Consider the following 26,451-nt stretch of genomic DNA (forward strand, 5'->3'; position numbering starts at 1 on the left):
TTTCTACTTCTCCCAATATAATGCTCTCTCATCCCTTAATTTTATTCTCCAGATATCACTCCTTCATCTTCAACTCGCCCTGTGCCCTCTATCTATCTATCCATCTATACATACATATAATTTTTCCCTCCAACTACCTTAATACTGACAAAGTTCTCATGAGTTACAAATATCATCTTTCCATGCAAGAATGTAAACAGTTCAACCTTAACAAGTCTCTTATGATTTCCCTTTGCTGTTTACCTTTTCATGCTTGTCTTGAGTTTTGTACTTGAAAGTCAAATTTTCTATTCAGCTCTGGTCTTTTCATCAAGAATGCTTTTAAAATCCTCTGTTTCAGTGAATGTCCATTTGTCCCCTGAAGGATTATATTCAGTTTTGCTGGGTAGGTGATTCTTGGTTGTAATCTTAGCTCCTTTGACCTCCAGAATATTATATTCCAAGCCCTCCTGTCCCTTAATGTAGAAGCTGCTGAATTTTGTGTTATCCTGATTGTGTTTCCACAATACTTGAATTGTTTCTTTCTGGCTACTTGCAATATTTTCTCCTTGACCTGGGAACTCTGAAATTTGGTTACAATATTCCTGGGAGTTTTCCTTTGAGGATCTCTTTCAGGAGGTGATTGGTGGATTCTTTACATTTCTATGTTACTCTCTGATTCTAGAATATCAGGGCAGTTTTCTTTGATAATTTCTTGAAAGATGATGTCTATGCTCTTTTTTGATCATGATTTTCGGCTAGTCCAATAATTTTTAAATTATCTCTCCTGGATCTATTTTCCAGATCAGTTGTTTTTCCAGTGAGATATTTCACAATCCCTTCTATTTTTTATTTTGGTTTTGTTTTACCATGTCTTGATTTCTCATAAAGTCACTATCTTCCAATTGCTCTATTCTAATTTTTAAGGAAGTATTTTCTTCAATGAGCTTTTGGACTTCCTTTTCCATCTGGTCAATTCTGCCTTTTAAGCCATTCTCCTCCTCATTGGCTTTTTGGACCTCTTTTGCCATTTGGGTTAGGCTATTTTTAAGGTATTATTTTCTTCAGTATATTTTTGGGTCTCCTTTAGCAAGCTGTTGACTTGTTTTTCATGATTTTCTTGCATCACTCTCATTTCTCTTCCCAGTTTTTCCTCTACTTCTATTACTTGCTTCTCAAAATCTTGATCCTATTCAAAAAATTTTGATCCTAATAAAAAAAAAACAAAAAAAAAAAAAATTTTGAGGGTGGGGGGGGGGGGGGAGAGAGAGAGAGAGAGAGAGAGAGAGAGAGAGAGAGAGAGAGAGAGAGAGAGAGAGAGAGAGAGAGAGAAGATAAACAGAAAAAAATAGAATGGAGAGAAATACATAGTAATCATTATTGTGATTAAGAAGAAATCATCCATAAAATGGTAGAAGATAGCAAAATGGATTAGAAGCCAGAATCAAGCAATATGCTTTTTTTTTTTCACAAGAAACATACTTGAAATGGAAAGACACACACAGATTTAAAATTTGGGGGCTGGAGCAGAATCTATCATGTTTTAGCTAATGTAAAAAAAAAGCAGGGGTAGCAATCATGATCTCAGACAATACAAAAGGTAAAATAGATCTAAGTGAAAGAGATAATCAGGGAAATAACATTATGCTGAAAGTTACCATAGACAATGAAATAAGGTCAATACTTAATATACATGTACCAAATGGGGCAGTTAGGTGGCACAGTGGATAGATTACAGGTCCTGGAATCAGGAAGACCTAAATTGAAATCCAGCTTCAGACACTTAATAATTATTTGACCCTGGGCAAGTCATTCAGCCCTGTTTGCCTCAGTTTCCTCATCTGTAAAATGAGCTGGAGAAGGAAATGGCAAACCACTCCAGTACCTTTACAAGAAAATCCCAAAAGGGGTCACAAAGAGTAGGACACAACTGAACAACAACATACACTAAATGGAATAGTACACAGATCTTTAAAGGAAAAGTTAAATGAACTGCAGGAGGAAATGGAAAGTAAAACTGTACTAGTGGAGGAGCTCAATTTACCCCTCTCAGAATTAAATAAATTTAATCATAATATAAATAAGAAAGAAGTTGAGGAGACAAGCATCTGAGAAAGAATTCAAACTCAGGTTTTCCTGACTCCAGGTCTAATGCTCTATCCACTATGGCAGTCACCTGTCTCCAAAATCCAGGGAGAACAGAGCATTATGGAGAAGGAAGTGCTTATCAGAGTAAGATACTGCAGACAGGTCAAGAAGGAGGAAGATTGAGGAAAGATCATGGATTTGGCAAGTTAAGAGAACATTGGTAATTTTGGAGGGTACCATTTCAATGAGTGATGAGATAGGAAGCTAGATAACAAGGGAGTTGAAAAAGGAGTGAGAGGATCAAGGAAAAAAAACTGTTTTCTAGACAAATTTTTGTTTTCTTTTTCAGTAGGCAAAGTTTCTCTGCTCAATTTTGCTTGGAACCTTGCAACCTTCAATTTCAAATAGGAGAGAAAAGTACAGCCTCCTTCCCTACCCTTCAGCCCCATCTACCATTATGTATACAATCTCCCTTTCTCTTTTCCTCCTATTTCCCCATCTGCCATCACCATCCTACCCTCCCTTAATTCTTTCCTCCTTCCCCCACCCCACCCCAGATTCCTATTAACATGAGTATCAGGTGCAACTGTAGGCCTGCCTGAGCCATCATGCCTCCATAAGCAAAAAAAACAAAACAAAACAGGGTGTACTGGGGGGATTCCCTGCTCACTATGGCTCTTGGGCTGATGGATGACAGAAGGGTGTTAACTCTGATGCTCCTCTGTCTGACTCTGAGCTTCTGAAAAGAAAGAATTGAGGGAAGGTCGGGGAACACTGTCGTTGGGGAAGTAAGAGTAGGGAGAAGCAGCTAAGTGACTCAGTGGATAGAACACTGGTCCTGGAGTCAGAAAGATCTGAGTTCAGTTTTTTCCTCAGATACTTGCTAGTTGTGTGACCCTGAACAAGTCAATTAACCTTGTTTGCTTCAGTTTTCTCCTCTGTAAAAGGAGATGAAGAAGGAAATGGCAAACCATTCTAGTATCTTTGCCAAGAAAACCCCAAAGGGGGTCACAATGAGTCAGGGGTGACTAAAAAAAAAAGAATGAATAACAACAGAACTGGTGCAATGGTTAGAGCAATGGCCCAGGACAGGAAGACTTGAGTTCTAAATCATGCTCAAATACTTCAAGTCACTTAACCTTTGGGGCAGTGGAGGGACCACTCCTCCATCCTTCCCATTCCTAATACAGCTCTTCTGCAAAGTCAGCTTGACTCTGCACAGCCCTCCACAGAGCTTTCATTCCTGGGTTAAGTGCAGGAGTAGGGCAAAGTTCTTGGATCATTTTCTCTAAAGATTCATTTCCTGCTTCCCAGATGCCCATTTAGGCTCCTCTCTGTGGAGATGAAGGTAGCAAGCCTTACATCTCCTTTACAGATTTTTTTTGGCAAGAAAGCAGAAATGAATCATAAGCCCAATGAGTCTGAAGAGAGAACAGATACCTCCAAGGAGGAGAAAGGAAGGAGAGCCTTGAATCTCCCAGGTAAGGGAATAACTGAAAATACTCTATTCTACATATCAAACTACAGAAGGGATTCAGGTCCCTGAGAGAAGATGGTTAGAAGGACTAATGCATCTCCTGTGTGAAGCAGCATAGTAACGGAGATGGGTACACCAGATGGACCTTTTCTTTGGGATATAAGTGAACCATTGTCCCCTAAGGCCATCAATGTCTCACCCCTAAAATCAATCCAGAGAAAGGAAATTTTGCCAAGGGTTAAGGTAAACTGATGAGCACCAGCAACAGAGATATGAACATGGGTCTAACTTTCCCTAAACAAAATAAAACTGGGAAAAGGGAATCATGGAAGTAGATGTGGGATGCTGACTCCTTAAATTTACCAATGAAGATCACGGAATCCAACTCCTACAGGTTTATAGTCTCTTTCCCAATTTACTCTTTATTTTGTTTATTTTTATCACTTTGCTTATTGTTTGAAAAAGTGAAAATCCTTATAAAACCTCTTGAGGTTTCAGATTGCTTATTTCAGAGACAAGGGGGCATGGGGAGAAGTGAATGTCTGGGTCCCTCTAACCTTGAAGAAGTCAGGCAGAGAGGGAAGGAATACTAATAAATCAAGGGAACAGAGAGGACAGCCCTTAGCATGGGAGGGAAAGAATAGGAGGCAATAGTTTCAGTCTTGTGGGGGTTTTTTGGGGGGATTTTTGCAAGGCAATTGGGGTAAGTGACTTGCCCAGGGTCACACAGCTAGTAAGTGTCAAGTGTCCGAGGCCAGATTTGAATGTAGGTCCCCTGACTCCAAGGCCAGTGCTCTCTCCAATGCATCACCTAGTGGCCCTGGAGGTAATAATTTTAAAGGCAAAAGCCCTGCCTTGAGACTCAACAAGAGCTAGGTTTTCATCTGCTCTTCCTTACTGTGTGACCTTGGGCAAATCCATTTCCCTCTCTGGGCCACAGGTTCCTCATTGCCAAGCAATTGGGAAAGAGTATCTCTAAATTCCCTTCCAACTGGGATAGTCCATGAGTCAGCCGAGTCAAAGGTTTCAGCATCAGAGGGAGGAAACTTGCTACTGGTACCTGAAAGACCTGAAGGTCTCCTGAAAAGGGAGACTGAAGAAGCAGAAATACTCAAATTAAGTTGAGGTCAGCCTCTCCTGGTCTCCAGTGGTTTAGCAAGAGAATACCACCAAGCAGGGTTTTCCATTTGAAACTTTGTTTTATCTTTTAGAAAAATTTAGACCTTAGCAAGTATCAACTAACACAAACATCCAAGACATAAAAGAAAAAATGAGGAAGAAAGTTGTATAAAAAATTCTGATCCATTTTATAATTTTTGAAATATTTCTCTACAGTTTTAAAAGGTAGTAAAAAAAACAAACCCCACCATATCTCTATATCCCCTTCTGTACTTTTTTTCCTTCTGACTTTTTACAGATGTTTTATTTGTGCTTCCCCCCCCCCATGTCCATCACTACCCATCTAACCCACCTCCACCCTAGCTAGCTACCCCAACCAGGAGTAGAAACCCTCCTTTGTATCAAATAGGTATAATTAAACAAAACAAACCAATAAATTGATTGTGATTGAACTAACACATGTCTTGTCCTGCACTTCTAGTTCATTCCTCCTCTTCCAAGCAATAGGATGGGTGTTTTAGCATCATTCCTTGGAAGTCATGATTGGTTATTGCTCATTTCCAAGTTCTGAGGTTTTTTCAAAGTCATTTCACCTTACATTGTTGTTGTGGTTATCACCTGAATTGTTTTCCTGTTTCTGTTCTCATTTCACTTTGCATCATTTATATAAATCTTTCTACATTTCTATGAATCCATCATATTTCTTATGGCAAATAAAATTCCATCATGCTCATATATATTTCCCTAATTCAGAGGTTCTCAAAGTATTATCCATGAACCCCTGGGGATCCCTGAGACCTTTTCAGGGTGGCTACAAGGTCATAACTGTTTTTATAATAATGCTAAGATGATCAAAAAAATAAAGCTCAGTGATCTTAGAAAAACATGGAAAGACTCGTATGAAATGAACAGGACCAATAGAACATTGTATACTGTAACAGCAATATTGTTTTTTTTGTTGTTGTTGTTTTTGGGGTTTTTTTTCTTTTTTTTTGCTTTATGGTGAGGCAATCAGGGTTAAGTGACTTGCCCAGAGACACACAGCTAGTAAGTGTTAAGTGTCTGAGGCTGGATTTGAACTCAGGTCCTCCTAACTCCAAGGCCAGAGCTCTGCGCCACCTTGCTGCCCCAGCAATATTGTTTTAAGAACAACTTTGAGGAAATAAGTCATTCTGACTATTATAAATACCCAAATTATCAATAAAGGACACATGAAGAAAGATGCTATCTACATCCAGAAAAAGAACTGACAAATAGAAGTATGTGCAGAATAATTTTACACATATATACCTGTTTGTGTCTCATGCTAGCCATCTCTATAATGCAAGGGGGAGGGGGAGGAAGGAGGGAAGAAAAAAATTTACATGAGAATTTTATTAGACATTTAAAGGAACAGCAAGTCGTACATAATAGATTTGCAGTTTCATGTACAATCATCTTTTTTTATTACACTGTTACGGAAATGCTTGTTTAATTCCACAAATTAAAATAAAATAATTTTTTAAAAAATGTTTAGTTGTTATTGCTTATTAAAATGCTTCTCTTTTTTCCAACTACACATTTTTGGCAAATTACTTAACTTCTCAGTGTCACAGTTAGCTTTTTTTTTTTTCGTATATATAAACAAAAGCAACATATCCCAACAGACTGAATGCAGATTCAGATATGAGAATCCAGCTATATTCTGTTAAAAGAAGGGAAAGAGGAGTAAGTAGAAAGTGGAATGGGAGAGTTATAGTAGGGGTAAATTAAGGATTACTCCCAAGCAAAATACACTCTAAAGTGTACAAAAATACAGCTCCTTTTGAGGTATCAAAGAATGGGAATCTGAGGGAATGGCTGAACAAGTTATGGCACATAAATATGATGGAATACTATTGGGTTGTAAGAAGTGATGAAAGGGAGAGTTTCAGAGAAATTTGGGGAAACTTGTATGAAATGATAACTGATACAGAGTGAAGTGAACCGATAAGGAGAACAATATGGTAGTTATTATATTAATATTATGATATTATATGATAATTAATACTGATGATCAACTGTGAAAGATTTGGTTACTCTGATCAATACAATGATGAAAATCCTAGACATCTCTAGAGTCAGAACTGATGAACTCTGAGTACAATTTGAAGTATAATTTCTCACGTTGTTTTTCTTGCTTTTTTAAAAAATATTGCTAATATGGAAATATGTTTTGCATTAAATCATATGTAATATTGATAAAATATTGCTTACATTCTCAGTGGGTGCAGGAGAGTGTGAGAGAGAGGAAAAGAATTTAGAACTCAAAATTTGCAAAGAAAAGAATATTAAAAGTGAATAAATATTTTTTTTAAAAAGAGAGAGCTCATTGGTAACTTTGCTGAAGGTAGTTTCCATTGGATGATGCAGTCAGAAGCTAATCTCTGTCTAGAAAGTTTGAAAGAGACTGAGGGGAAATTAAGTGAAGGCACCAGGTATAGATGGCTTTCTCAAGAAGTTTAGCCTTGAAATGAAGAAGTGATGTGGGCTAATAACAAGTGCGATGGTCAAATCAGATGAACAGATGGGGCATAAATTTGTAGATAGGAGGGAATCAGCATGTAGATAGGGAGAGATTAAAGGGTAGTGAAAAGGTAGAGATGATAGAGAATTCAATCTACTGAAAAAGTTTGATCTTCCTGCTACGCAGAGAGGTCTGTAAGTCATGTGAAAAATTTCTTATATAAATTCATTTGTAACAACTCACAGAAGATAGTGGAAGATTGTGAATAATGTCACAATAGTGCCTAGGACACAGAGAGGCAGCATGGAATAATGTATAGAGAACTGGCCTCAGAGTCAAAAAGGATTGAGTTTAAGTCTGGGCTTATATCTTTTTATTTTGAGGTAATTGGGGTTAAGTGACTTGCCCAGGGTCACACAGCTAATAAGTGTCTGAGGCTGCATTTGAACTCAGGTCCTCCTGACATCAGGGCCACTTTGCCATTTAGCCTGACTCTTGCATTATTGCTGTGTAACCTTGGGCAAATTACTTAACCTCTCAGCGTCACAGTTAGCTTTCTTTAAGGATAAATTGCAAAGAAGTTGTGGATCTGTTTAAGCAAAGGCATCCCCCCATACCCCATATTAGAAATCTAGACAAAATAAAAACTTTATAGAATGTCAAAAAGCAGTGGAAGGGGATTTTTGGGAAAATGGTGGTGTATTAGAACCTAGAGGAGCCCAGATCTACTGCAAAAACCTCAATATTTCTCTATAAAGGAACAAGAATATAGAAAACCAAAGATAAACAATTGCAAACTTTTCCACTCAATCCATTATTGCAAAAAGACTCCTGGAAGCGTAGGGCAGAGATAAGTTAGTGTAGGTGTAAGATGAAGTGTGAAATAGCCCATCATGAAATAAGGCTAAAGCTTCACCCAGAATGAAGTGACTTAGGGGACCCATCATCCTGGGAAGAGCCAGAGCCAGAGCATCATCGAACACGGGATCACCTGGGCCCCTCTCTGCTAGACCAGCATTAGACAGCCTGCACCCAATCCAGCATCCTGGTAACCCATACCCAGCTTAGGATTCAGGCATCCTCTTCCTAAACCAACATCATGCAGCCTGGACCTGGTCTACAGCAGGAAATAAAGCGAGACGATTCCTACAGAATGTGGTGCCTGCTGAACTGAAGATCAAGCAAAACCTTTTGACACTATCCAGGAGCACAGAAATAGATTTTGACTCAAGCACAAGTTCTTAGTCCAGAAACTGAGCCTGGAGAGATGAGCAAACAGATCAGAGAGATGAGAAAATATCACCAGACTACCTGGAAATCATGACCAAAAATTTTTATGAAAAAACTTAGATATTACATTTCAAGAAATAAGAAAACTGCTCAGATCTTTAGAATCAGAGGACAATTCACCCTGATTCCAAGTCCTGATCTCTACTACAGCACCTAGATGCCAAGACCTGATTCTGAAAAGGCTTTTGATAAAATCTAACACTTGCTTTAAACACTGAGCACAGGAATAAACTGACTTTTCCTTAACACAATAAATAGTGTCTACCTAAAACCAAAGTAAGTATTATATGTTGGGAAGAAAGGACAACCGTAACTCTAATTCTAAGTTTTAAAAAAAAAATCAGGGGGAAAGCAAAAATGTCCATTATCATGACTACTATTTAATGTAGTTCTAGAAATGCTAGGTATCGTTGTAAAACAAGAAAGAGAAATTGAAGGAATAAGCACAGACAACAAGGAAAGAAAACTATGAAGTTTTACAGATGTCGTGGTTTACCTAAAGAACACTAGGGAATTAACAAAAATTAATTGAAACAATCAATTCTGCTGTTTTGCAGGATATCAAATACATTTTCATGTTTCATCAGCATTTCTATTGCCAACAAAACACAGAAGAAAGAGCTAGAAAGAAACATCAAATGTGACATCAAAAACAAATTAGAGGAGCAAGGAAGATGTTATCTCTAGAATAGATTGATAGGTGAATAGTTTGTGACCAAACAAGTGACAGAGAGAATAACAGAAGAAAAATTTGGACAATTTTTATTCCAAAATTTTAAAGTCTTCTCATTTGCAAAATCAACATTATTAAAATTAAAAGGAAAAGAGGAAACTGGAAAAGAATATGCTGCAAGTTTCTACAATAAAGTCTTACTCCTAAGATATATGTGGAACTGATTCCAATTATAAGAGCAAAAACAATTTCCCAATAGATAAATGGTCAAAGCATATGAACATTTTTCAAAGGAAGAAATTTGAGCTACCAATGATCATATTTTAAAAAAACCTCTCCAAATCACTAATAAAGAAATGTAAATAAAAGTGACTCTGAGGTTCCACTTCTGACTTAGCATATTAGAAAGATGACAAAAGTGAAAAATGATAATTGTTGGAGGGGATATGGGAGGATGGGCACAAATACAATGATGGTGAAGCTTTGCATTGATCCTGTCATTTTGGAAAGCTATTTCAAACTGTGCCCCCCAAAGCCACTGAACTGTGCATACTCTTTGATCATCAAAACTACGACTAGGCTTATTATACCCAAGGAAATCAAAGAAAGAGGAAAAGGACCCATATATGCAAAAACAGTTAGCCTTCTTTTTATAACAGCAAAAACTGGAAACTAAAGAGATAACCATTTATTTGAGAATAGCTAAACAAATTATGGAATATGAATGTAATAAAATATTGCTAGACCATAAAAGATGATGAAATGGATGGTTTCAGAGAAACCTGGGAAGATTTGCATAAACCAATGCCCAGTGAAGTGAGCAGAACCAGTAGAATAATTTACATAGTAACAACAATACAAAGAAAATCAACTTTGACAGACTTAAGAACTCTGATTAATGCAATGATAAACTAAGATTCCAGAGAACTGATAATGAGGTATACTGCTAACCTGTTGATGGAGAGATGATTAAATTAAATAATTAAAAAATGCAGAATAAGACACATTTTTCAGTTACAGACAATACTGGATTGGTTTTTTTTTTTGTTTGTTTGTTTGTTTTTTGCTTAACTATTCTTAATTTTTACAGGACCGTTACCTCCTCTAATCGGTAGGGGATGCTGGTGAGATGGTAATAGATATAAGGGTAGAGTAACAAAACAAAACAAAACAAAAAACAAAGAAAGAAAGAAAAGAGAAAAAGAAAGGAAAGAGGTACAGACAAGCAAGACAGCTTTGAAAGCTGATTAACGGTAACTAGGAACTACCTTTAAGACATTTGGTGACTCAAGCAAGGAGACTAAATATATCTTGGAACAGCTTATCGTCCTCTATAAAAAAGAGCTGGTCAAATTTCCCCTCTTTGTCTCTGTCATAGTTTCTATATGTTTTTGAGTCTGTCCATCTGTCTGTCTCTGTCTTTGTTTCCCTCCTTCTCTCTGACTCTGTCTCATTGTCTCCCTTTTTCTCTTTCTCATTTCCAGACCACAACATAACATAGGAACTGTATTTCTAGGCAGGATTCCCTTGTGCTCCCACCACAAATGGCTAATGGAAGCTTGGGAGGGAAGCAAATAGTCTACGAGTCCTGGTGACCTAATAGGAGATGGCATTATGTAAGAAAAGTCACAAAATGGTTCATGCCCTTTGACCCAGTGAGCTCAGCACTGAGTTTATATTCCAAAGATGTAGACTGCTATAGAATATCCTTTGGAGAAGCTTACCTAGCCTTGTTGATACAGTAAATTGGTGTAAACTTCATATAAGTATAGATCAAGTTGATAACAAATATAAATCACTCTGTAGAGATTCTATTGAGTGAGAAAGTAGATATAAGAGTTGTTAGTTATTGGGAGCAGCAAGGTGGTGCCGTGGATAGAGCATCAGCTTTGGAGTCAGGAGAATCTGAGTTCAAATCTGGCCTCAGACACTTATTAACTGTGTGACCTTGGGCAAGTCACTTAACCCCCATTGTCTCCAAACCCCTCCTCCAAAAAACAGTTGTTAGTTGTTGATGGATATTTTGTCCATAAGTCACTTTTGGGTCATATTTTTTTTTCTAATCATTCAATATCTTCTTCTTTTTTAGGTATCTTGTAGTTTAATCTCCCAGTATCCTCAAAATTGTGTCATCTACACAGGAGCTTCCTTCAGTTATATTTGATCTGTGTTAGTGCCATTTCCAGTATAGGAATAATTTTTTTTATATTTTTACAACCTGATTATTTTACTATACTTTATGCAAATTCAGGGTTTTTTTTCTATTGCTCATTTTTTATGAGTCAATTCTGTCCCTGTTAATAATAATTATAACATATTGCTTCTTAAGGTTTGCAAAGTATATAATATAAATTTTCATTCCACTATCTTCCTCTTTAAGATTTTGAAAAGGAACATCACCTTTGATTTCCATGACTCTCTGCTTGGCAAGAAACTCAAATGCTTGCTGGCTGGGGTAGTATCTAAACTCTTTTGAACTCATACAGGTGATTGCTTTGAACTTCTATAACAAACGGTGTTAGTTCATGTCCATGACTTTTCTTTGTTCCATTTCCCATTTTTCAGTATCATTGACTTATTTGAATGAGCCAAATTGGAGCTATTTCAATTGGAAAGGGAAAAAGACCAAACACTTATTAAGTACCTACTATGTGCCAGGCACTATGTTTAGTGCTTTACTAATGTTATCTCATTTGATCCTCACAACAACCTTGGGAGGTATGTGCTATTATTATTCACATTTTACACTTAAGGAAACTGAGGCAGACAGAGGTTAATTAAACCTAGCATCAAACAGCTAGACAGTGTCTGAGGTTGTATTTGAACTCAGGTCTTCCAAACTCCAGGCCCAACACTCTATCCATGGCACCACCCATTTTCCATAACTTCTAGCATGTCATATCTTGTTATTTTTACCTTTCTAGATCAATGTTGATTTTTATCTTTAGTTAGATTGCACACAAATAGCTGATTAAGAAATGACTCTTACATCAGTAACCAGTTGTTTTTTGTCTGTTAAGGTTACATCCACTTTTTTTTGCAATGTTGTTTCATATTGAATTCCATACATGTTGACTTAAGTTTAGAAGATCTCTGAATTCTACAGAAAAATTTCTACATCTCTTCAATCTCTGAAACAGATATTGGCACATAAGATTCAATGATCTTTGTTGCAGTTTTTGTTTTTTTCTTTAACAAATAATAATAATTATATGGGAAAGTGGGGTGATGCAGTGGATAGAACACTGGGCTTGGAAACAGGAAGACTTGCCTTTATGAGTTCAAATCCATTCTCAGACACTTACCAGCTGTGTGACCTTGGTCAAGTCACTTAACCCTGTTTGCCTCAGTTTCCTCATCTGTAATAAGATCTGGAGAAGGAAATGGCAAACCACTCCAGTATATTTGCAAAAGAAAACCCCCAAATGGGGTCACAAAGAGTCAGACATGACTGAACAAGAACAATATAATTATGTTTCACCTTCACATTCCATCTAGCTGTCCATCCTGGCAATTTTGGTATGTTGCCATCTTGGTATATTTCCATGGGCTAACCACCCCTTAACCCAAAAAAAGACAATAACGATTTTCTACTCCATGCTCTGAGCACAATAGTTAAATAAATGGTACCATTAATTTTGGAAAGCTTCTGTCAATTGATTACTGTATGGATCAGCTCAACATCCTGGTAACTCCTTAGACCAAATCTCCTTTCTTTGCTACCACTCTCCTATATGTGTACTCTTCCCCAAATAGAATACAAACTGCCTCTCTTTTTTGTATATGTATCCTTACCACTTAGCATAGTGCCTGGCACATAGCAGGTGCTTAATAATTGCTTTCTTATTCATTAATTTATACATGCAAGCACACATACATGCATTTTTTTCATCATGAACACTATGAAAAGAGGAGAACAAATGTGCTTTGAAAAAATGTTTCTATTGCCTTTGGGTACATAATAAAGTCAACTCCACGATCTTCATCAACTTGATTTGTCTTTCCAAGACAACTTATGAACCTCCTGTTTACCATCCAACTCCCTTATTGTTGCGGTTTTAAAAGTGGAATATTGTCTTGGTCATACCTACCATAGGCATTGCTAAAGACATCAGGACACTAGAAGTAGATGCCTGCTAATTTTGGGCAGAGGTCTCCCAGATTCTTTTCCTGGATTCCCTGAGGATTTTGCCTTGACCTGAGAACTGTCAGGGAGCCTGATTTGACTAGCAAGAGAGCTTGAACTCATCCACCAGATTAATGAGAAATAAAAGCTTTAGATAGATGAGTGGTCAAAGGATATAAACAAATATTTTCTTTTTTTTAAAATAAAGGGATGGGGGCAGGTAGGTGGTGCAGTGGATAGAACACCAGCCCTGAAATCAGGAGAACCTGAGCTCAAATCCAACCTTAGACCAAACACTTGACACTTACTAGCTGTGTGACCCAGGGCAAGTCACTTAACCCCTATTGCCCCCCAAAAAAAAATTTTTTTTAAAAGACTTTAAAAAAAAGGGATGACAAATTGTACATAATAGATTTCCAGTTTCCTGTGCAATCATTTTTATTATACTCTATTATGGAAATGGTATTTTTATTCCATAAACTAATTTAAGTTTTACAAATAAAATAAATTAAATTAATTTTTTTAGTTAACCCTCTCTCCTCCCCAATTGAGGATGAAAGAAAAACAAAATCCCAGTTACGAACATATATGTATAGTCGAGCAAAACAAATTTGAACTCATATCCTCCCATTCAACTTATTCCCTTCTTCTGACTCTTCTTTCATTTCACTAAGAGCTGGGAAGAACCCCTCTTGTTACTTGTCTCTTCTATTGTCCTCCCCTCTGCTCTAAGGCTCTCAGAAATTGGAAAAATATGTCATCTTCTTGGTGCCTTGTCCCTTCCTCTGTACCAAAACCCTCATCCTTCTCTCCCCCATATACAGTAACTCTGCTTCACAGAGGGTCCTTGTTCTCACTTCCAAGGGTTCAAGTTTTTCACATGGGACTGATTAATCCTTAGGGGTGGTGGGGGTAGGGAAGGGGTAAGTAGGCCTGCTGAGTAAGAATCCCTCATATAGAGAAGGAAGACTGAGCAGCAGAGAGGGCCCACAAATTTGTGGTGGGTAAACGAGCCCATTAATATATGAATATGGAGAAATCAGCCCATAATGTATGAGACAATCAATCCCTTAATATATTAATATGTTGATTTTTCAATTATCCTCAAATCATTTCCTGCCTTGGTGTTCCCAGTGAAACTATTGCCACCTCAATAGCAGGGGCTAGGTCTCCTCATGCTTTCTCTCCCATGCCCCTCATGTCTCCTATCACTCCAAAACTTGAGGTTCTATACTAAGTATGTCCTTCAATGACTATCCAGTCCTTCACCACTGCCTCCTGAGGGGAAACTTATTTGAGAAGCTGGCGTCCAGTTCTTGCAATGCTGGCGTATTCCACAGACTCACTGCAGATAGGAGTCAAATCAGGGTTGTGCCCCATCTGTGTGTTGGCATAGATTGAATCCCCAAGGCTGAGCTGGGTTGCATGGACCACCGAGGCATATTGGATGACTTCAGAACCCTCGTCTTGCATTTCTATGGTGACGTCCTAGCAGCCAGAGAGAAAGAGAGAGAAATAGAGAGAGAGAGAGAGAGAGAGAGAGAGAGAGAGAGAGAGAGAGAGAGAGAGAGAGAGAGAGAGAGAGAGAGAGAGAGAGAGAGAGAGAGAGAGAGCTTTAACCAGAAAGTAGAGATTAGGGTGGGGGAAGCTGCCAGTGCCAGCTTTGGTGATCTCATGGTGTAGGTTGTGGAGAGTGGAGGAGAGGAGAGGGAAGTCAGATATTACAATGGGGAAGGGAAACATGCCTCAGAGATGTACCTGGGAATATCCTAGATTCACATATAAAATATTGGCGCTATCTATTACTTTCCCTCATTTTATAGAAGAGAATACTGAGTACAAGTGAGGAGAGATGACTTTCCTAAGGTCACACATGGAGTTAGTGATATAGCCAGAACTAGATCCAAGATGTCCCAGTCACATTCATTTATTCAACAAGCATTTATTAAATGACTACTGTGTGCTTTGCACCATGCTAGTTGCTTCCTTAGTCAGTCAGTAAAAATTTACCAAGTGGCTACCATGTGCTAGGACTGTGCTAAGTGCAGTTATTTTAATTGGATATTGGGGAATTACATGACATAGCTTATGATGCAATAGGAATCATACTAGGGAATTCAGATCAAGTCTAAACTTGAATTCTGTAGCTGCCATACACAATGGAAGTAGTTTATAAGGTTCTAGCATGCAGCACAGTGTTTACAATGAGCATTGGGACCTCTGTTTCAGTCCTAGACCTCTCAGGAACCTTTGATACCATCAGTCACCCATTTCCTGATATTCTCTTTTCTCTAGGTTGCTATGACATTATCTCATTCTTCTCCTTCCTGTCAAACCATTCCTTTTCACTCATCTTTGCTGGATCTTCATCCAGTTACATTCACTAATAGTGAGCATCCCCTAGGGCTCTATCGCAGACTCTCTTCTCTTCTCCTTTTCTACTATTTCACTTGGTGATCTCATCAGGTCTCATGGATTTGTCATCTCTGTGCTAATGATTCTGAGATCAACTTATCCAACACTTACTTCCCTCCCAGCCTCCAGACTCAAATCTCCAAATGTCTATTGGATATCTTGAACTGGATAGCCATAGATATCTCAAATTCAAAATGTCTAAAACTGAATTCATTATGTTTCTCCACAAACTCTCCCCTCTTCTAAACTTCCCCATTGCTGTATAGGGGACTAACATCTCTCCTCTCTCTGTCTCTCTTTCTCTGTCTCTCTTTCTGTCTCTCTCTCTCTCTCTCTCTCTGTGTCTCTCTCTGTCTCTCTGTCTCTCTCTCTCTCTCATCTTCTATACCCAATCTGTTACCAAGGCCCCTGTTAATTTTACCTTTATAATATCTCTCTCACATACTCTTTTGCCTCTTTTGACTCTGTCATCACCCTAATGTAGTGCCTTATCAAGTAGTTGTTGTTATTCATTTGTTTTTCAGTCCTGTCTGAGTCTTCATGACCCATTTGGGGTTTTCTTGGCAAAGACACTGGAGTGGTTTGCCATTTCCTTCTCCAGCTCATTTGACAGATGAGGAAACTGAGGCAAACAGACTTAGATGACTTGCCCAAGGTCTCATAGCTAGTAAGTATCTGAGGCCAGATTTGAACTCATGAGGATGAGTTGTCCTGATTCTAAATCCAGTGCTTTATCCACTGTGCCACCTAGCTGAACTCTTGGGCTATTACAATAACCTGCTGATTGGTCTTCTTCCTTCAAGACTTTTCCCATTCCAGTTCATCCTTCACTCATCTGTCAAAGTGATGTTACTAAAGCTCAAGTCTAATTATGCCACTCTACTCCCCAACTCCTCCAAATTCAATCAACTCCAGTGGTTCCTTATCACCTTCAGGACAAAGTATTACCATCCTTTGCCATACAAAGCCCTTCACAATCTGGTACCCTCTACATTTTTAGTCTTCTCACTCCTTATTCCCCACATCTCTGAAGTACTCTGTGATCCAGTGCAAACTTCCTTGCACAAGACAGTCTATCTCTTGATTTGGTGCATTTTTGCTGGCCATTCCCCATGCCTGGAATTCTCACCCTCCTCATCCCCACCTTCTGCCTTTCCTGTCTTCCTTCAAGTCTGAGCAAAAATCACATTTTTACAAGGTCTCTCCCAATACCCCTTCATGCTAGTGCCTTCGCTTTGTTGATTATCTCTAGGGAGACAGTCAAGAAGCACTTATTAAGCACCTACTATGTGCTAGGCATGGAGAATACAAAGGAAAACAAGAGATTGACCTTCCTTCCTCTCAAGGAACTCATAGTCTAATGGAAAAAACAAAATACAAACAACTTCATAAAAGCAATCTACAAAGAGGTTAAATTGGAAATAATCAACAGAGGCAAGGCACTAACCTTCTATAATTTATCCTGTCTATATGTAGAGTCAGAAGGAACCATGGAGGTCATTGGGTCCAACTCTGACCCCCATCCCCATTTTACATGTGAGGAAACTGTGGCCAAAGGAGTTACCTTGTGACTTACCCAAGACCACACAGCCAGACATATCTGTGGTGAGGTTCAAACCTATATCTTTCTCACTCCAAGTTTAGTAATTTACTAGTCATCATACTAAATGGCTGTGTGACTGGATAAGTCAATTGTCCTCTGTAGGTCTCTGGTTCCTTATTTCTAATATGAGAGGGTTAGGCCAGATAATCCCTAAATTCTTTTTCCCTCTCTAGACCCTATGATCCTATCGTCTGCTTGGAAGTGGTTTGTTGTTTGTTTTTTTTTTTTTTTGGTCCAGAATGATGATTTCACTGGGGAACTCCAAAGGAAGAAACTCACTTTACTAGTGCAGATCAACCACTGTTTTCTGACTTAACTGTCTTAAGAGCATTAGCTGCCTGGGGCCCCCAAGAGGCTAAGTGGTTTTTCCAAGGTCACCCACCCAGTGTGTGTCAGAGGCAGGACTTGACACTAGGTCTTTCCTACTATTTTGACAGTTCTCTATCCACTGGGTCATACTGTTTTGTGCCATGGAGAGAGCACCCTCCCACTCCAGGTCATAGGACTGTTGTCAGGGGCAAATGAGATAAAGTATGTGAAATTGCATGGGAAGGTACAGTGCTCTGTGGATACAAGTAAAGGATGATTAGAATTACTTACCCTGGCCTTTTGCTTCTGCTCCTCAAGGTCATCATAGACATGATGGCAATCATCATCACCTGTCAAACACATGCCTTTAGAGGACCTACCCTTTAGGAGAGAGCTGAGATCTACTCCACTCCCTCCCCTCCCCAAAATTGGGACCTACCCACTGAAAGAAGTGTTTGTTGTGTTTCATGATACTTTTCACCATTCCCCCAATCAAAACTTGCCTGTTTTGTGATCCACTTCTACTTAGTGCCTCAAAGAGTGTCTGTGTATGCTTGTGTGTGAAAGAGAGACAGATAGAGATAAAGACAGAGACACAGAGGCAGAGATATCAGAAAGAGACAGAAAAAGAGATAGAAACAGAGACAGAGAGAAAGGAGAGGGGGAGAGAGAGAGACATACAGACAGGCAGACAAAGACAAAGAGAGAGACAGACAGACAGAAAGAGAGAGGGGAGTGGGAAGAGGCTGACAGATAGACAGAGACAAAAACAGAGGCAGAGAAAGAGAAAATCAGAGAGAGAAAGAGAAATCAAGTTTCTTCTCTATTCAAAAGCCTTCAGTGGTTCACTGTTGCCTCTTGAATAAGGTATAAATTTCTAGCTTGGTATCAAGGCATTCTACTATCTTATTATCAAGTACCTTTTCCATACTTATTTTGTATTACTCATCATTAACTCTATCCCACCTTTCTCATCCTGACTCTTGCTGTCTCCATGCTTGTACTCATGATGCCTCTTGGACCTGGAATAAGAATTCTCATTCCTTAAGCCCATCTTCCTCTACTGAAGTCCTTCTATTGCTCCCTGGGTTAGGACAGGTGCCACTTGCCCTATGAAGTCTTTCTTGGTCCCCTCACATTGGACCTCTTATTTGGCTCAAAGTGACCTCTTCCTTTTCAAACTTCCATTTTGCTGGACCTCAGCCATGACTGTCTTTCACTTTCTCTCTTTTGATCCTATTCATAAACAAGTCTTTCCCTCCATTATCAGGAGAATTCTAATGTAAGCTCCTGGAGGGTAGGCTTTGGGTCATGTCTTTCTTTGTATTCCTAGAACCTGACATAGTGCCTTGCTAATTAGAAGTCCATAATAAATACTTGTGTCTTTAAAATGATTTGTGATGGATAGGATAGGAAAAAAAAGAGGGAAAGAGAAAAATTGCTTTTGTAGGAAACCTTTTTTACTTGAGATTTCTAGCAATTCATTTATTAAATTTACATGCAGTGATTGATTACCTTTTGTGTGCAAAGCACTCTGCTAGGCTCTGAGAATGAAAGGAAGGGGGAAAGGGGAAAGGTATAAACACTGAGTAGTACCTACTATGTGCCAGGCTTTGTGCTAAGGACTTTACAAATATTACCTCATTTTATCCTTACAACAAACCTGTGAGAAAGGTGCCTGAATGAAAGAAAGATGAAAAAGAAGACAAGACAGTATCTGGTCCTGGGAAGCTCCCAGTGTGTCAGGGGGCAGATAAGAAAAGTAGACACTAACTATGAAAAAAATTAGAATGAGATAATTGTCATAGAGGAGAAAAAGAAAAGAGGATCAGCAGAGTAGTGTGCACAGGCTATGTGGAGCCCAGGGGCCATCTTTCCTCAGCCCTTGAGTCAGCAATGCTAGAGGGACATGAGAGAGCAATAAAGGAGAGTGGGTAGGAGGGAGCTGAAGTTTCCTTGGGAAGAGGCCAAGCAACCATATGTGTCTTACCTGTCCCTGGTTTTTGGGAGACTTTCACGGTATACATGATGCCCGCACTGAGGAGCCCAACTAGGAGCAAAGACACCAGCACTGAGCCCCATATGATGAATTTCTGGTTGTCTCTTGGGCTAAAGGGAAGGAAGACCAGTCAGGTGAGACAACATCAAATAACAAGATCATGCTGGGGAAGGCAGTTTGCCCTGTGCCTGAGCTAAGAGAAGAGCTGACGTTTGTCTTTAGGGCTTCTTCCCACCCTTCTCCACAGGTGCCCACAGGAAACCTCAAGTTCCTTCTAGCTGCTTGGCACCCTGATTCAGCACCTGGCTTCTGCTAAATCCAAGCAGCTGATGAAAGTTTATTAAAAGTTCTAAAATTTACTAAACATGCAATACTTAAAATTTAAACAGGTAACTTATCAGATTTTAAAAATAAGTTTGTAACATTTATACTTCTGAATGCATTGAAGTTTAAAATTTCACTAGGACTTTTGAGATGCTTTGTATATTTAGCTCTATAGAAGATGGATTCGAAAAGAGAGAGACTGGAATCAGGGAGAACAATTAGGAAGCTTTTGCAACAGTCCAACAAGAGTTGCCAAGGGGCTGAACTTCAAACTCATCTGCAGGAAACCTTTTCTGGTCTTCTTACACACACACACACACACACACACACACACACACACACAAACACACATACACACACACACAGACACACACTGTTAATACCTTCACTCTGGGACTACTTTCTATTTATATTTTATGTTAATATATTTTATATATTTTTTGCATGTTGTCTCTCCCCATTAGAATATGAGCCTCTTGCAGGCAGGGACCAGTGTTTTTGCTTTTTTTTGTGTGTGTACACCCAGGGTTTAGCACACTGCCCTACCCATAGGCGTGCTTCATACATGCTTATTGAATCATTAGCTAAATCAGAGTGGTGGCTATTTAGGTGGAAAAGGGAAGATGGGTGAAAGAAAGACTGTGCAGGTAGAATGAATAAATTGGGAATCTGACTACATCAGGAGGGTGAAGGAGAGTGAAGAATCATGGGAGACTCTGAGGCTGCCAATCTGGGTGAGTAGAAGGAGTGGAGACCCTTAATAGAAGTGGGAAAGTTGGGAGGAGGGGTTGATTTGGGAACAAAATGGTAGGAGTGGGTGGGGGAAATAGTGAGTTCAATTTTAGGCTTGTTGAGTTGGAATTGCCTACATGAAATTCAGTTTTAAATATACAATAGCTATTTGGTGATGTGTGACTGGGGCTCAGGAGAGACTAGGGAAGAATATATATATATATATAAATATATATACACACACACATGTGTGTATACATATATATGTAGATGTGCATGTGTGTATGTATAAATGTGTATATACACATATGTGTATATATATATATATATATGTCATCTGAATAGACAAGATAATTCAATCACTAGGATTAATTATCTGATGCATCTTCTAGATAAAGGGATCTCAATACTTTTTGTATCCTGGAGTCCTTAGTGACTCTGGTAAAGCCCATGGACCCCTTCTCAAGAGTGTTTTTAAATGCATAAAATAAAATACTTAGGACTACAAAGAAAACCATGTATATAGCAATATAGCTAATAAAAAAATTTTATAACAAGTTCACGGACCCCAAGTCTAGAAACTTTGACCTAGAGACTGTATATAGAGAGGAAAAGCAGGGTCAGGCTAGATCAAGAACATCCACACAGAAGGGAAAGACATGAATGAGAACCCAGCAGAAGAATCTGAGAAGGAGCTGAGAGGAGCTGAGAGAGCTGAGAAAGAAGTTTCATGAAAAGCCAAGAAAGAGTTTCCGAGAGAAAGGGAGGTGGGGCTGGGGCAGGGGTCATCAGCAGAGTCAGATACTACAGAGATATCCAGAAGGATGAGTATTAAGAAAAGAACAACTAAGGCTGTCCTTGGTAACCTTGGAGAGAACAGTTTCAGTTGAGTGATGAAGTCAGAAGTAAGGGGTTGAGAAATAAGGGAAAGGGGAAGTGGCAGCAACAAGAATATTTTTTCTGGGCAGGCATGTTCTAAGCAGTCTTTTTGGAAGGTAAATTTTCCTTGTTTCACAATTTTGCCTGGTTCTTTAATCTCTAAGAGGAGAGAAAGGGAAAGGCAATCAGTCATGAGGGAATGCTGCTCAGCTTAACAAGAAGAGACAGTTATTTAACAGAGAGGAATTTGAGGATTTGTCTGCTGTATCTGGAGATGAGGAAGTCTGATAAACAATACCCACTGTGAAAAATGCAGTGGTGCAGGAGGGGCAGGGCTTAGCAAAGGACCCAAGGCAGTGTGGGTTCAGGACTGAAAAATACCAGGCCAAGGCCAAAAGAAATCAGATTTCAAGCCATTTTAAACTTGGAAATAAGGGAAAGGGAGGAAGCTAGTAAGTACAATTTCACTAGGCCTAAGGGAAACCTTAGCTCCTTCTATTTACCCTTTTGTTCTTCCATCTAGAAGGGAAGGCTGGAAAGAAATCACTTTAGACTAATAGTTTGGGGCAGCACAAGTGGCTTAAATGTGGCTTAAAACAAGCCACATTAACTGCTGAGGCCGAGAGCTCCTGAGACACAATGGATTTCCAAAAAGGAGTTGTACCTGCTGGTGGCCAAGAAGATGGCAGAGGTGGTGACAGATGTCTCAGTGGTAGTTTGAGAATGTTTGGTGGTGAAAGATGTCTCAGTGGTAGGCTGAGAACCTTTGGTGGTCTTCGATTTTGTGGCTGAAAGAAGAACAGAGGAAGAAAACACTTGGCCTTGACCCCACATCCTCACATGCCTCCTCTTCCCTGGAGAAGCCAGAACACTAGGCTGCTGGCCCCAAAAATTCATTGGGCCTTGAAAAAGCTTTAGGCATCATATGAAGGCATGCTGTGGGCTAATATAATATAGTATATCATATCCCATTCATTATGTGTTGTTATGTATTCTAGCCTATTGTTTCTACTGCTAATGTCACCATCAGACTCCTTTGCCACCCCCAGGCACTCTGATGGCCTGACCAAGCATATCCCTACAGGATGCTATCCCCTAGGAGGTGGCTGTGGTTGGTATCCAGAACGAAGACAATGCTAAAAATTCTCAGATGCAGAGCATTTGTAATTCACACAGAATTTCCCACACTCACTGTTACAAACACATCTCTCCCCTCCAACCTCATTTTATAAATGAGGAACTAGGCCTGAGAGAGGTGGAATGACCTCTCAGGGTCACAGCATTAATCATTTTCGCAACCAAAACTTGATCTTATGTCCATGCTCTTGCATTAGAAAATGCCAGGAGCCGCTCCAACAATACCTCTGGTGGAACCACCCCTGTCTCCCTTCTCTCCTGGGGCCAGAGCTTCAAGCATCCTAAATCAGTGAAGCACAATTCTATGTCTGTGTATATGTTGGGAGGACCCTGTGTGAGTCTATGCCTGTGTAAGTCACAGTCGCTTTTGTATGAATGAGTGTGAGTGTGTGACACAGGACACCCAAGACTTAGAAGCCCCAGGACAAATGCTGGCCCTGCATGGGAATGAGATCAGAGAAGAAAATGCCTCACCTTCCCCAGGGACCAGAAGAGGAGCTACTGTCAGAACCATGGAAAGAAGTTATGAGAGGATGGGAATAGGGAGGGGCAGGAAGCTGAAGGAATGAAGGAGGGGGAGCAGCTTCTCCCTGGAGACCCCAAAGAGACCCAAACTCACATCCTAGCTCAGGGTCATGTTCACATCAGGTATTTCCTAAGCTCTGCTGGAACTGAAGGGGATTGAGTTGGCAGGGACTTACCTGGAGAAACCTCCAGCCTGATTGTCCTGAGAATATCAATAGTGTTCCTGACAGAGTCATGGATTCCACACCAATAGATGCCTGAGTCCTTCACCCTGAGGTTAGACATGGTGATGGTGATTCTACCAGTGTAGGTGTCATCTGCCAGGGAGGCTCGTGAGTCCCGACGTTGCTCAGGGAAGCCTGACTTTCTGATAATTACTGTTGTACACCACTGTTCATCTTCTCTCACTTTACACCAGATTTTCCACCTCTTCTCAGCTCTCTGGGGATTGTAGCTGCAGTTCACTCTGAGTGTCTGCCCCTCCTGGTACTTCACTGGGAACACTTGTCCCTGTGAACCTGAAAAGCAGATCATCAGGTCAGGGGGAGCCCAGCTGGGCCTCCCTTCAGTCCCCTCCCTTCCTTGCCTTAAGAAAAGGGATAAGGTAAGGGGGCTGGTCTCCTTAAATAATATATTCTTCTTAGAAATCAAGCCTTAAAGAGCCAACCTCTCAACCAAGGGAGTCTCCTAATCAGTGGTGTGCTAGTAAACAATTAACAACCAGTTCTCTCAATTCTTTCTCTTTCCCTCCCTGTCGTTCTTCTTCTTCCATCCCCTTCTCTGTCTTTCCTTCGTTCTTCTGTCTCCTCTCTCACTTTATGTGTGTGTGTATATATATATATATATATATATGTGTGAACTCAAGACACATTTTAAAATTTAAGCTACATTATGAACATTGTTCCATCCCTTTTTTTAAGACTAGCCAATTAACTGAACAACAAATCACTTCTTCATTTCTATGCAGTGTTTGCTAATTTTCAAACTGTAAATGCTCCCTCTGGAAATTGAACAATCAGCTTTTCCAAGGCAGTGTGAGCTGGCTCCACCACATGACTGCTCCCGTCCCTTCCCAGTCCTTCATTGCAACACAACATTGTACTCCCTCCCTTCTGCCACTCTCCTCTCTCTTCTCTGCTCCCTGTCAGTCATCACCTCTACCCTTCCCTAACCTCCCCTACCCCCAGATACCCATTAACAGCAAAGGCAGCAGCAGTAGCAGTTGGGCTGCCTGGGCCATCATGCCTCTGTGGGTCCAGAGTCAGGAGACATGGGAGGTGGTCTCTTCATGCTGTCCTTGGGCTGATGGATGGCAGGAGGGTGTTGGTCCTGATTCTCCACTGCCTGATTCTGAGCCTCTGAGAGGAAAGAAGAAGTAACAGAGAGTGGACAAAACTAAGGTTGGGAAAGTGGCAGGAGTGGAAAGAGGAAACATGCTGACCTCATACGAAAGAGGTAAGAGCACTTACATCTGGCGAATTCCTCTGGTCAGGGCTCTGACCCCCAGGATAACCTAGGGACCCTCCAGAAGAAGTGCCTTGGCCCTTAGAACCTCTATTGCAGCTTGTCTTACACCATAGGCTTTCTGATCTCACACACATCTATCCCATGTCTAGGTATCCAATGAGCCTGGGCAAAAGGGAGGGTGAAGGTAAGGACAACTGGGCCTAGTACTTCATCAACATCCAGGCAAATGGAAATGGAGCTGTCTGGTCTGAGAGGACAACTTCAGGTGGATGGCAGCTGCTGGGGAAATGGGGTCTATTTAAGGAGAATATCTGGGAGAGAAGGCTGCCATCTCCTCCCTTGTCCTCTTCCTGTGGCCAAAAGGAATCAGTGGTACACAGAGACATTCTTCCTCTTCTTCCTGGTCATACTAAGTCCTTCCCCCCCAGCATTCTCTGTCCTTTCTCCATCCCCAAGGAAGTCATTTATCTAAAAAGAATTGGAAGAATGGGGATGGACAACTGATAGACACAGAGTCCTATAGTCTAATCAGAAATTATTGTACATTATTCCCCTGGGAAAGAGAGGGATAGATCTAGGATTGCCTTCCATGTAAGCTGTGTCCTGGGATCATAGAGGATAAATCCACAGCCAAGAGAAGCCTCAAGAACAATTTAATCCAGCAGTTCTCAATAGTCCAAAGACTTTTTGAAGAGGGGAGGGAGGGATTAAGCATTATATGGTGCCTAATATGTGTCAGGCCCTATCCTAGGTGCTTTTTGTAAATATTATCTCATTGATCCTCACAATTACTCAGGGAAGTAGGTACTCTTGTGACCCCTCATTTTATAGTTGAAAAAACTGAGGCAAAAAGAGGATAAGTGACTTATCCAGGGTCACACAACTAATAAGTATCCGAGACTGGATTTGAACCCAGCTCTGACTCCATCCCCAGAGCTCTATTCACTGTACCACCAGTTACCTCTCAGTCCCAAACCCTCTTTTAGAGGTTCTTCATCTGTCACAACTATTTACATAATTGTACTGAGCCTCTCTGTGCCTCTTTAAAAATACTTTCCCTTTCCAACTCTCTATCAGTTTGAGTCCAGATTTTTTTATGTACTTCAGTTAAAACATCAGATTGCAACAGATTGAATGGAGAGCAGATATGAGAATCTAGCTTTGTCCTATTAAGCCAGAGAGTGAAGAGATTTCCACAGTAACGTAAAACAATGACAGTTCTCAATGATATTTTTGAAAAATAGCTGTTTTTAACTTTAAATATTTTATAAACATGTCAGAGGTTTATTATTATTATTTTAATTGCATTAATTAATGAATATTTGATTAAAATTTATCACTTTTAATTTATGATATGGCAAATGTCAATAGATAGATCCCATATACAAAAACATATTGGTATTCTCAGTAATTTTTAAGAATGTATTTGATTCCTGAAACCAAAAATTTCAAGAACTGCTGGTATAAGAGTTCAGTTTGGAGGGTGTTCTGAGTATGAACTCATTTGGTAACTTGTATATTTTTAAAGCTTTTCATGCATAAATTCCTGAGAAGGTGGTGAGAGCTACCCATCTTCATGTGCAGTCTCCTGACCTTTGGAATCTGACTAGCTCACAGTTGTATCCAGGTTTGAGACTGAGTTTAGAGAGCAGTGAGAACATCCATTAATCTTAAAGATGATAATAACCTAAGGTGAGGCAAAGTAGCATGATCTCCCTGCATGTCAAGTCCCATGTGGGAGAAAAAGGAAATCTTAGCCCTGGCCAAGTTCATCTTCATGAGACAAGAGATACCAGTGCCCACGTAGCAGCCAACACCATGAGG

The 26,451-nt window shown here is 39.8% G+C and overlaps 1 protein-coding gene across 2 annotated transcripts; it reads right to left on the minus strand.

Annotated features, from left to right (window-relative positions):
- Positions 1–1,089: 1,089 nt before the first annotated feature.
- LOC114053488 (trem-like transcript 4 protein) lies at positions 1,090–24,646 on the minus strand. Of its 2 annotated transcripts, none has more exons than XM_027876590.1 (7): positions 24,630–24,645; positions 24,352–24,518; positions 23,337–23,678; positions 22,163–22,286; positions 19,555–19,673; positions 17,856–17,914; positions 1,090–1,188 (listed from the first exon to the last, which is right to left on the minus strand). In XM_027876590.1, the coding sequence occupies exons 2-7, from the start codon at positions 24,401–24,403 to the stop codon at positions 1,144–1,146; spliced, it is 741 nt and encodes a 246-aa protein (XP_027732391.1). In that variant the 5' UTR covers positions 24,404–24,518; positions 24,630–24,645; the 3' UTR covers positions 1,090–1,143. The 2 variants fall into 2 exon arrangements, with proteins under 2 accessions (XP_027732391.1, XP_027732390.1); XM_027876589.1 differs by lacking the exon at positions 1,090–1,188 and adding an exon at positions 13,830–14,725 and having other exon boundaries at positions 24,630–24,646.
- Between the last annotated feature and the right edge of the window lie 1,805 nt (positions 24,647–26,451).

This window comes from Vombatus ursinus, unplaced genomic scaffold (assembly GCF_900497805.2).
Source record: "Vombatus ursinus unplaced genomic scaffold, bare-nosed wombat genome assembly UNPS02014811.1, whole genome shotgun sequence".
Classification (NCBI taxonomy): Eukaryota; Metazoa; Chordata; class Mammalia; order Diprotodontia; family Vombatidae; genus Vombatus; species Vombatus ursinus.